Source organism: Carassius carassius, chromosome 11 (assembly GCF_963082965.1).
Source record: "Carassius carassius chromosome 11, fCarCar2.1, whole genome shotgun sequence".
Lineage (NCBI taxonomy): Eukaryota > Metazoa > Chordata > Actinopteri > Cypriniformes > Cyprinidae > Carassius > Carassius carassius.
The window spans coordinates 18,343,321-18,355,687 of NC_081765.1; the positions used below are offsets into that span (position 1 = coordinate 18,343,321).

Genomic DNA, 12,367 nt, shown 5'->3' on the forward strand with positions numbered 1-12,367 from the left:
GCTGTGTCCAGCCCAGAGGTGAGAGCCATTCAAAGCAAACTAACTGTGCTATTGTGCCCAAGTTGATACCTGTGGAGAGAAAAGGGGAGAGAGAGTGAATAACACGAGGAGGAATAGAGCGAACCCTGTACTTACAGTACGCTGTGTCCAGCCCAGAGGTGAGAGCCATTCGAAGCAAACTAACTGTGCTATTGTGCCCAAGTTGATACCTGTGGAGAGAAAAGGAGAGAGAGTGGGTAACACGAGGAGAGACTGAGGAAACCTGTACTTACGCCGCTGCCTGTGGAGAAAGAGGAAGCGAGTGAGCACCCAAGGAACGAACTGTGTGAACCAGTACTTACTGTGAGCTGTAATCAGCGAGGAGGTGAGAGCAAAACCAAGCTGAACTAACTGTGCCTGTGTGTCCCAGCCGCTGCCTGTGGAGAAAGAGAAAGCGAGTGAGCACCCAAGGGACGAACTGTGTGAACCAGTACTTACTGTGAGCTGTAATCAGCGAAGAGGTGAGAGCAAAACCAAGCTGAACTAACTGTGCCTGTGTGTCCCAGCCGTTGCCTGTGGAGAAAGAGAAAGAGCGTGAGCACCCAAGGAACGAACTGGGTGAATCAGTACTTACTGTGAGCTGTAATCAGCGAAGAGCCGTTGCCTGTGGAGGAAGAGAAAGAGAGTGGGCACCTCGAGAACGAACTGTGTGAACCAGTACTTACCGTGAGCTGTATTCAGCGAAGAGGAGGAAGAAGGAGGGCGCTACGGATACCTAAGACTCAGGCCGGGGCCCGAGCCCCACGCCCCGGATCCCCGTGGCCCCCTTGCTCCCTGACCTCTTCCCGGCCATAGCCCATCTGGAGGGCCGAGTCAGAGTTTAGTTTTAATTGCCCTTTCCCTATTCCCTAAGCTATTTTTAAATATTTAAATAAAGATTGTTTTATCACTTACTTGTTCTCGTGTTGTTTGGCCATTGGGTCGGGTTTGGGGACCTCCTCGAGGTGGAAGTTGAGAAGGGGTGTGGCTTAGTTAAAGCATAGCCAGCCCCTGGGTGTGACAGATTTGGCGTAGTCGGCAGGATTTCCACCTCGAGTTGAGTAACCAAGGTCGTCCAATGACCGACAACGCGGGGCTTTCAGCCCAACCCCGTGCCATGCCCGTTTTTATGGGGAGCCCCTGGATTCAAAAATATGGGGGGACAGAATCCGAGGTACGATTGTCTGAATGGAAGGCTCAACTAGAGTACTTGGCCGACCTACAGGGCCTTAGTGCAGCCCAGCGGCTTCAATTTGTGTTAAACTCCCTGGATGGAGAAGCGCGGCGAGAGGTGCATGCCGCCCCCGAAGCCGTTAGAGCCAACGCCCAAACCGTGTTCCAGTTCCTCACTGAACAGTATGGTGACCACACCCCCGTAGCTGCCCTTCGCTCCCAGTTCTTCAATTGTAAGCAGGGCCCCCGCCAACCGATTAGAGCTTTCGCCCTGAGGTTGCGAGAGCAATTCGCCCGACTACAGACCCGTCGGGACCACGGGTTGGGAGATGGAGAGACTCTATTGCGGGACCAGTTTCTTCTGGGGTTGAAGGAGGGTCCGGTGAGACAGAGCCTACGTATCCAGTTTCGAAGGGACCCGGGTCTTACGTTTGAAGATCTGAAGAAAGAGGCACTGGCCCTGGAAGGTGATGAGACTGAGGTGAGTGGTTCCCCAGTGTGTGCGGTTGTCAGTGAAGTAGCACCAGCACAACCCGGAGGCCCTGACTGGAAGCAAGCACTGAAGGCTGAACTTTTGAAAGATGTCCGCGATCAGATGTCTGAACTGTCTAGAGCCCTCGTAGGAGAATTGCGCCAAGGACGGGCGCGGGAGGAACCACGGCCGGCGCCCCGAGACCGAGTGTACTCAGAGGGAGGCCGAGAGCCGTTCAGGCGCCCGAACCACTTTAACCGGCCCCGTTTCGAATGGGACGAGCAAGGGCGACCCATCTGCAACCGCTGTGGCAAACCAGGTCACTATAGCCGCCAGTGTGGGCCCCGCAGGGCGTCAGAAGGGGGTTTTTAGGTCGGCCGGCCACTGTGGGTCGTGTGGCCGGGACCCCTCGAGAAGACCCTGGAAGAGGATATGGCTCTAGGAGCCAGATGATTGGGCGTAGCCCCGTGGCGAAGGTGAGAGTGTGCGGCAAGGAGATTCAATGCCTGGTAGACACAGGCTCCCAAGTGACGTTGTTTGCTGAGAGTTTATCCGAAGAAGTGTTTGGGAAACAAGGGGCACCAGGGGCGGAGGCCCCCTGGCTTACTCTGAAGGGCGCAAACGGCCTCGATATCCCATATATTGGCTACCGATTGACGGACCTAGAGGTTCACGGAGTGATGGTCCCCCAGAAAGGTGTGATTATCGTGCAAGACCATTGTCTGGGTGCACATCGAGCCCTGTTGGGCATGAATGTCCTCGCTGATTGCTGGGAAGAGTTATTTCGGGCTAGGCCCGTATCGAAGATACCACCTGCAGAGAGGCCCAAGTGGGAGTGTGTGGTAGCTGACTGTCGAAGGGTGCAAATGAGCCAAGTCCGCAGGGAACAGGAAGAGGTAGGAAGAGTGATGTGTCGTTTTGCTTTGTCTGTCCCCGCAAAAAGTGAGGCTGTTGTGTGGGCGCGAGTACCGCCCCGAAGAGCGGGCCCAGAAGAGTGGGTGCTGGTGGAGCCCCATGTGGATTGTCCACAAGTGGAAGTGGCACGAGGACTATCGACGGTCCGGCGGGGGAGAGTCCCCGTGAGGATACAGAATGTACATCCATACGCGGTGCAACTACATCGGCACCAACGATTAGCCCGTCTGACAACGGTTACATCCCACCAAGTAAGGGAAGAGAGGGATATTAGTTTTCGTCAGGTGTGCCCCACTGTCATCGAGGTGGCCCTGACACAAGTAGACACCCCATGGGGTGGTATGGAGAGGAGTGTGCCGAGCCACCTGGCGGGTGAGTCGTTACAAGGGGAGGATTTAGAGCAGGCACAGACACAGAAGTTACAGGCCCTCCTTCGGAGATGGCAGCATGTGTTCGCCACCCACGATGAAGACTACGGATGCACCCAGGTGGTACAACATCATATACCTACCGGGGATGCAGGGCCCAGCCGGGAGAGGTATCGCCCAATTCCGCCCACTTTGTATACCGAGGTACGTACACTCCTGCAAGGCATGCTGAAGCAAGGAGTTGTTAGGGAAAGCAGCAGCCCGTGGGCGGCCCCCATAGTGCTGGTGCAAAAGAAGACGGGGGCTTGGAGATTCTGCGTGGACTACCGTAAGCTGAACCTCGTGACTAAGAAAGACGCTTTCCCCTTGCCACGGATCGAAGATTCGCTTGCCAGCCTCACGCAGTCGGCATGGTACTCTACCCTAGATTTGGCCAGTGGCTACTGGCAGGTGCAGGTGGCCGAAGCAGACCGGGAGAAGACTGCCTTTACAACCCCGTTTGGACTATTTGAATGGGACCGGATGCCTTTCGGGCTCTGTAACGCTCCGGCCACTTTCCAGCGGCTGATGCAGCGGTGCTTGGGAGGTCAGTTAATGGAGTCAGTATTAGTTTACCTGGATGATGTGATTGTCTACTCCCCAGATTTTGATTCACACCTGAGGCACCTCGAGGAAGTCTTTCGGGCCATGGAGAAGTACGGATTGAAACTACAGCCCAATAAGTGTCACTTACTACGGAGAGAAGTCAACTTTCTGGGCCACGTGGTCAGTGCGGCTGGAGTGTCCGTAGATCCTGGAAAGGTATCGGCCGTGAAGGACTGGAAGGCCCCGAGGACAGTGAGGCAAGTGCGATCCTTTTTAGGATTTGTGGGATACTATAGGCGTTTCATAAAGGACTTTTCAAAAATTGCTAAACCCCTTAATCAGTTGCTGGTTGGCACAGGTCGTAACCGGGGCCGGGGGTCGCCCAACGTAGACTGGGATGCAAATTGTGAGTCGGCGTTCCAGACATTGAAGCAGGAGCTGCTACAGGCCCCTATCTTGGCATACGCAGATTTCACAAAACCATTCCTTTTGTATACAGATGCCAGCAATCTCGGGCTGGGAGCGGTGTTGGCTCAACGGCAGGACGGAGTTGAGAGGGTCATCGCGTACGCCAGCCGGAGCCTCCACCCAGCCGAGAGGAACGATGCGAACTATAGTTCTTTCAAATTGGAGCTGCTGGCGTTGAAGTGGGCCCTAAGTGAGAAATTTAAAGACTACCTCTGGGGTGCCAAGGTGACGATCATTACAGACAATAACCCCTTAGTACACTTGCAGACGGCGAAGCTGGGAGCCGTGGAGCAGCGGTGGGTGGCCCAACTGGCCAACTTTGACTATCAACTACAGTACCGACCAGGGCGTGAACACACGAACGCGGACGCCCTCTCAAGGCTGCCCGAAGCGGAAAGCCCCGGAGGGGCCAGCCCGGAGGAGGGCTATATGGTAGGAGCAGTAGAGGCACCAGGCAGCAGACAAGAGGCCGTGCCTGAGAACTGGGGATGGGATCCCCGTCGGTGGAGGGAGAGACAGGCCAGGGATCAAGATGTGCGGCTGGTAAGAGAATGGCTGGAACAGGGCCGACGGCTGACGCCAGCGGAGAGGTTAGCCCAGACGGATACTGGGAGGAGGCTGCTGGGGCAATGGGACAGGCTGGAGCTGAGAGATGGCGTTTTGTGCAGAAGGGTCAGTGACCCGAAGTTGGGCGAAGAAGTACGCCAGATCGTGGTACCCGCAGATGAGGTAACGGCTTTAGTTTCGGCGTACCACAACCAGTTGGGGCATCAGGGACAGGAGAGGACCGTGTCCCTGCTTAGGAGATTCTTCTTTTGGCCCGGGCTAGAGGCATCGGTGCACGCCCTAATTCAAGCTTGCCCGAGATGCATATTGTTTAAGTCCAGACGGGAGGTCCGAGCGCCAATGGTACCCATCCATGCGAAGGCCCCCCTTCATATCATGGCTATGGACTTCTTGACACTGGGCCGACCACGAGATCGCTACCAGAACATCTTGGTAATAACGGATTTGTTCACAAAGTACGCTTGGGCTATCCCCACCCTCGACCAGACTGCAACCACCACCGCTACAGTTTTATGGCGGGCCGTCTTCCAGACGTTCGGATGCCCGGAGTTTCTGCACTCCGATCAAGGAGCCAACTTTGAGTCCAGGGTAATTAGAGAACTATGCCAGTTGTACGGTTGCACGAAAACTCACACCACTTCGTATCATCCTCAGGGGAACGGCGGCTGTGAGAGATTCAATCAGACCCTATTGGGGCTGCTGGGGACCTTGGACCAACAACGGCAGGACGATTGGGTGAGTGCCTTGCCAAACCTCCTACAGGCCTATAACAACAGTATACATAGTACTACGGGTTACGCTCCCACTTACCTGATGTTTGGCAGACACATACGAATGCCTACTGACCTGGTCCTAGGAGTGATAGCCGACCAAGAGGAAGCAAGTGTAACGGAGTGGGTGGGGCGCCATCACCAGCGCTTGCATTTCGCCTACGAGCAGGTGTCGAAAAGGATACAGACGGCAGGAGAGAAAAGTAAGCGGTTGTATGATCGGACTGCTAGAGAAGCCCCTCTACTGCCAGGAGAGAGGGTGTTGGTGAGAGATAATCGGCGGCAGGGGAAGGGGAAACTGAGTGACCGTTGGGAGGCCACCCCTTATGTAGTCTGCCGGCAGCAGAGGCCGGGGCAGCCGGTCTATACCATCCGGCCAGAAGGGAAGTCAGGCCCCGACCGTGTGGTGCACCGGAACATGATTCGCCCATGCCCTAACTACCCTGAAGCCGTGGAAGAAGTCCCCACGGAACCTGTACCAGCGGCCCCCTGGATTGAAGGTTGGGCTGTGGTACCAGGGAGACCCGTGGTGGCACCACCCCCGATCGCCCCGAGAGAACCAGAAGCAGCCCCTGAACAAGCTGAGCCCGATTCACCAGTGAGACGATCCCAGCGAGAGAACCGAGGCCGACCCCCTGCCCGCTATGGGGAGTGGACAGCCCGAGGACGTTCTAGGGACTAGAACGGATTGGCGGGGGAGGATGTCACAAGGTGACGATCTTTAGGGGCGGAACCAAAATTCGGGAAGTTTGGTTCCGCCCGGAAGTGTTTCCGCCCGGACCGGAAAAACAGAACACCGGAACTTCCGGTAGCGCCGTAAGAAGGAAAATCAGGGAATTCGATGCACCTGTGCCTAGTTAGGGACAGCGGTTGGCGATTGGAGGATACGCTGGACAAGGCAGTACTTAAGGCCAAGTTATTTCACAGTCTGGGGAGCTCTCTTTGGTGTGTGTGAAGCACTGGGTTGTGCCCGTCTTGGTACGCTGCTGGTAGCTGTCTAACTCTCTCTCTCCCTCAGGCTGGAATTGTATGATTGTGAAGACATCGCGAACCTTAAAGGTTGAGAAGTGAACAGATTATACGGCGAACTGAGACGACGTGAAAAAGGGGATTGGAAGTGGCATTGATGTGAGTACTAAGAGCCAGTCGAAAGTGCCCTGTATATTGACCTGGCGTTGTGTAGATCTCTCCAGGAGGAGGAGGGTGGCCCTACCCCTAATATAGTGTGGTGGGAGAGCCGAAGGAATACTTATTGAAGTAGTCGCAACGACGACATCACTAGCTAGGCCGCATATTCCATCGCCAGATCCGAACCAAGCGAAGTGAAGGAAGACGGGTGTCCTTTCCGTACACTGAGTGTGGTGGGTGAGTCTTCGTGCTGTGAAAACCTATAATTTTGACGTGGTGTTGTATATTGCTGTGGGCTGCTGTGTATTGCCGTGTGTCCTGTCAGATAAACCCCCGCCTTCACGCACTTCGGCGTGGGAGGACAAGGAGATTGCTGGCCCTAGCCTAGTTCAGTACAGTGTATGTTGTGAGCGTGCTTCAGATCTCCGGAGATAGCACGGTACGCTGTGTCCAGCCCAGAGGTGAAAGCCATCCAAAGCAGAGTAACTGTGTTTTGTGTCCAAGTTGATACCTGTGGAGAGGAAAGGAAAGAGAGTGAGTAACACAAGGAGAAACAGAGGAAACCTGTACTTACTGTACGCTGTGTTCAGCCCAGAGGTGAGAGCCATTCAAAGCAAACTAACGGTGCTATTGTGCCCAAGTTGATATCTGTGGAGAGAAAAGGAGAGAGAGGTGAATAACACGAGGAGGAATAGAGCGAACCCTGTACTTACAGTACGCTGTGTCCAGCCCAGAGGTGAGAGCCATTCAAAGCAAACTAACTGTGCTATTGTGCCCAAGTTGATACCTGTGGAGAGAAGAGGAGAGAGAGAGTGAATAACACGAGGAGGAATAGAGCGAACCCTGTACTCACAGTACGCTGTGTCCAGCCCAGAGGTGAGAGCCATTCAAAGCAAACTAACTGTGCTATTGTGCCCAAGTTGATACCTGTGGAGAGAAAAGGAGAGAGAGAGTGAATAACACGAGGAGGAATAGAGCGAACCCTGTACTTACAGTACGCTGTGTCCAGCCCAGAGGTGAGAGCCATTCAAAGCAAACTAACTGTGCTATTGTGCCCAAGTTGATACCTGTGGAGAGAAAAGGAGAGAGAGAGTGAATAACACGAGGAGGAATAGAGCGAACCCTGTACTTACAGTACGCTGTGTCCAGCCCAGAGGTGAGAGCCATTCAAAGCAAACTAACTGTGCTATTGTGCCCAAGTTGATACCTGTGGAGAGAAAAGGGGAGAGAGAGTGAATAACACGAGGAGGAATAGAGCGAACCCTGTACTTACAGTACGCTGTGTCCAGCCCAGAGGTGAGAGCCATTCGAAGCAAACTAACTGTGCTATTGTGCCCAAGTTGATACCTGTGGAGAGAAAAGGAGAGAGAGTGGGTAACACGAGGAGAGACTGAGGAAACCTGTACTTACGCCGCTGCCTGTGGAGAAAGAGGAAGCGAGTGAGCACCCAAGGAACGAACTGTGTGAACCAGTACTTACTGTGAGCTGTAATCAGCGAGGAGGTGAGAGCAAAACCAAGCTGAACTAACTGTGCCTGTGTGTCCCAGCCGCTGCCTGTGGAGAAAGAGAAAGCGAGTGAGCACCCAAGGGACGAACTGTGTGAACCAGTACTTACTGTGAGCTGTAATCAGCGAAGAGGTGAGAGCAAAACCAAGCTGAACTAACTGTGCCTGTGTGTCCCAGCCGTTGCCTGTGGAGAAAGAGAAAGAGCGTGAGCACCCAAGGAACGAACTGGGTGAATCAGTACTTACTGTGAGCTGTAATCAGCGAAGAGCCGTTGCCTGTGGAGGAAGAGAAAGAGAGTGGGCACCTCGAGAACGAACTGTGTGAACCAGTACTTACCGTGAGCTGTATTCAGCGAAGAGGAGGAAGAAGGAGGGCGCTACGGATACCTAAGACTCAGGCCGGGGCCCGAGCCCCACGCCCCGGATCCCCGTGGCCCCCTTGCTCCCTGACCTCTTCCCGGCCATAGCCCATCTGGAGGGCCGAGTCAGAGTTTAGTTTTAATTGCCCTTTCCCTATTCCCTAAGCTATTTTTAAATATTTAAATAAAGATTGTTTTATCACTTACTTGTTCTCGTGTTGTTTGGCCATTGGGTCGGGTTTGGGGACCTCCTCGAGGTGGAAGTTGAGAAGGGGTGTGGCTTAGTTAAAGCATAGCCAGCCCCTGGGTGTGACATATCTATTGTAAATCTGGGTTCATTGGGAAAGATGCTGCATCATCTCTCAGTCTGAGCTGTACTCCACTGTCTGTGGAGAACATGTTTCAGCCTGTTAATAGCTACAGCATTGAACAAGCTCCTCCGGAAGCAACTTAATACTTGAATCCTTCACACCGGAGCCACAGCTGTGCACTGTCATACTCCCCTAAGTGTCCATCCACAGCCGGCCATGTGTGGGCTGTTCTAGCACATTGAGTCCTATAGGCCTGCCGACTTCTCACATCAGCTGTTGGAAAGGAGTCAACTCAAAAGATGCACGGAAAGCTGATGTTAATTCTGCCTATTAGGCTGGTCTCAACATTAGCATGCTGTGAAAAATTCAGTGATATGGAATTATTTTAAAGAGGAAACTCTATATGGCTTTATTACTGAAGGAAAATGTCTGTTTTTGATGTGGTAAAAGGGTTCTCAGTTGTTTGATCGAAATAAAACAGGATATCCTGCATTTAGGCTTTTAACTTTGAACCTTAAGCAGACTTAGGCACGTTGGAAAAGAATTGGGAATACTTGCCTTGCACGCTCATCTTACTGGCTGATTCACACTCATGCATATGCACACACGCATACACACATGTGCATCTCTTCATAGTGAATCAAACACGGGCAGATGGCTTTTTTTCCCAGTGATCTAGAGTATCGTAATCTTATTTGCTCTAAAGAAGTATTTTCCTGAAGGCTTTGAACATTAATTCCTGGGTTCACCTTGCTAGGCTTAGTTTTATATTTCATCATATGCTCACCTCATTGTATATATTTGGATACACTCATACAGAAAATGAAAAATCTAATACACATCTTAAACTGGCCTATGTGCACGAGTATGACTGAACTTCTGAAGAAAGAACTTCAAAGTACTGTACATAGTGACTATTTAACGTGCACTTGTGGACACCCACACATTTTTCACAGACCCTTTTGTGTCTGTGTGTGGGGTGCAGGGTGAATGCTGTTGTTTTTGTTGTGCATCTGGGGCCCACATTTGAATTTCAAATGGAGGAAAAGCACCTACGTTTAACTTTGAATGGTGAATACTGATGCAGCCTACACTCTTTTAACTAAACCTAGACAACAACTGTGCATATAGTAGTTTAACGAATAAGGCACTGAGGAGATAAGAGGCACCATAAAAATTTATAGTGTGAAATTTTATCCCTGCCAGATACCCCACCCCACCCTTTCGGAATATCTGTTGCTTCAGTAACTTTGGAAACTTTCCTAAGTACAGTTCTGTTTTCTGTGTTTGATTAATCAGTATAAATAAACATTATTTATTATCCAGACAGTTTTACATCTGTATCAATTTCTATAATCTTTCTCTCCCTTGCAGCCTCAACTGCTAAACGAAGGGGCTGGTAACCGCAAATTCAAATGCACAGAGTGTGGTAAAGCCTTCAAATATAAGCATCATTTGAAGGAGCATCTCCGCATTCACAGTGGTAAGAGTTTCATTGAATATTATTTTAAGAGCCTCCTTTCATAAGCACTGTGAAAAGAATGCCAATAATGCATGTAATCTTATTTCATATGTTTTCAATTTGCCTAATGGTAATTCAGTGTGGTTTTGTATAGTCCGGATAGATGATGAATATTTTAAACCATAATTATAAAATTATGCAAGAATTATTTTTTTATATAGAATATATATAATATATAGAAGAATATATAGAAGTTTAATGTAATTATAATTTTATGTGTAAAATATGTAAAGGAAAATTATTAGATTTTTGTTTTTGAATTTTTTTTTAAGGTGAAAAGCCATATGAGTGCTCCAACTGCAAGAAGCGCTTCTCCCACTCTGGCTCCTACAGCTCCCACATAAGTAGCAAGAAGTGCATTGGCCTTATCTCTATCAATGGACGGGTACGCCATGGAATCAACAGCAAGCCTGGCTCATCCCCAAACTCTGCTGCATCCTCCCCTGGCAGTCCTGCCTTAGCTCAGCTCCGTCACAAACTGGAGAACGGCAGGTCCATGAGCCTCCAAGAACCATCTGCTCACCCAGACATCAAGTCAGAGCCCATGGACTTCAATGAATACCGTCTTATGATTGGTGGGTCAGGAGCCTTTCTCAATGGCAGTGGTCATGGAGGTAGTCCTCCAGGGATGCACTGTTCATCTCAGAACTCCCAGCAGCATCTAGGCATTGGGCTGGATTCTCATCCTTTGAGCTATCCAGCGTTCATCAACAACATGAGCGAGGTTCAGAAGGTTCTCCAGATTGTGGACAACACAGTTTGCCGGCAGAAAATGGATGGCAACCCTGAAGAGATCTCTAAGCTCAGAGCATATATGAAGGAATTAGGCTCCCAGATGGAGGAGCAGAATCGGATTCTGGCCTCCCAGCAAGGCATCCTTGGCATTGGTCACAACAGTCCCACCAAGACCATCATTGACTACACACTGGAAAAAGTCAATGAAGCCAAAGCATGTCTCCAGAGTTTAACAGAAGATTCTAAGAGATGGCCTGTTGATATAAAAAAAGAAAGACCCAGCCATGCCATGGATCTTCTATCTGAAGATAAAGCACAGGAGAGGGATGCGCAGTATGCACCATTCTCTTGCCAGTATTGCAAGGAGACATTTTCTGGCCCTATTCCATTACATCAACATGAGCGCTATCTCTGCAAGATGAATGAGGAGATCAAGGCTGTCCTCAAACCTAATGATACTGTACCAACTGGCCACAGGGGGCTTTTCGGCTCAGAGCAGGAAGCTGGTGTTTTCCCCTCATCCCTCGAGAGGAATGCCACCAGCCCAGTCAACCCCTACATGTCAGTAATGAAAGCCTATGGCTTGAGCAGGGAGTCAGCATTTGCCCGGTCACCTGTTTCTCTGAGCCAATATGGTGACTCAACAGCAGAGATACAAGCCATAACCAATGGAGATTCAGGGCATAAGTTGTCCAAATCGCACCGGTGTACAGGCATCACACAGACCAATGAAAAGCCACTTGAATCTGTTGACCACTTGAGAGGTGAGACACCCTCACCTTTGAATCTCTCATCATCATCATCATCATCCAAACACTCACATAGCAGTTCGTACACCCCTAACAGCCTTGCTTCTGAGGATGCCCATGGGGAACCACTGGACTTGTCTTTGCCAAAACATGTTTCCAAGACAGAACGGAGGCCAAAACCGAATGGTTTTTCTGTTAATCACACTATCAACTCCTCTGCACGTGAACCAGGAACAGAGCCTTTAAATTTGGCCCACATCAAGAAGGAGTTCAATGGGCCCAACAGTTTGGCCAGTGAAAATCAGCTGGAGAAAAGCTCAAGCCCCATCTTTAGCATAAACCCTTTTGGTGGTGGGCACATGTACACCTCACTTCCTCCACATGGAGCATTCCCTCCTCCTACTTTCATGTCTACGGCTCAAGCCAGCATTCCGGGACTCAGGCCTTACCCACGGTTGGATCCCATGAGTTTCCTTCCACCTATGGCTTATACTTACGCAGCAGGGGCAGCCACTTTTGCTGAGATGCAGCAACGTCGGAAGTACCAGCGGAAACCAGGCTTCCAGGTAAATTAAATTTCTATTGTAATCTTTTTTTCTCTGTCTTTTATCTTAAAAAAAAAATTTGATGACGCACATTAAAAATGAACGTTATTGTGTTTATTTATTTTTTGCCAATATGTAATTTATTTAAACAACTAAAATAAATAGATTACTTAATAC

The 12,367-nt window shown here is 50.7% G+C and overlaps 1 protein-coding gene across 5 annotated transcripts in view; it reads left to right on the top strand.

Annotated features, from left to right (window-relative positions):
- LOC132152941 (zinc finger E-box-binding homeobox 2-like) overlaps nt 1-12,367 on the top strand; it is a 64,158-nt gene that overhangs the window by 47,713 nt on the left and 4,078 nt on the right. For all 5 annotated transcript variants that reach the window (XM_059561957.1, XM_059561959.1, XM_059561956.1 and 2 more), the window contains 2 exons: nt 10,014-10,122; nt 10,434-12,211. In XM_059561957.1, the coding sequence (XP_059417940.1) occupies nt 10,014-10,122; nt 10,434-12,211 (1,887 nt within the window). The remainder of the gene's footprint in view (nt 1-10,013; nt 10,123-10,433; nt 12,212-12,367) is intronic.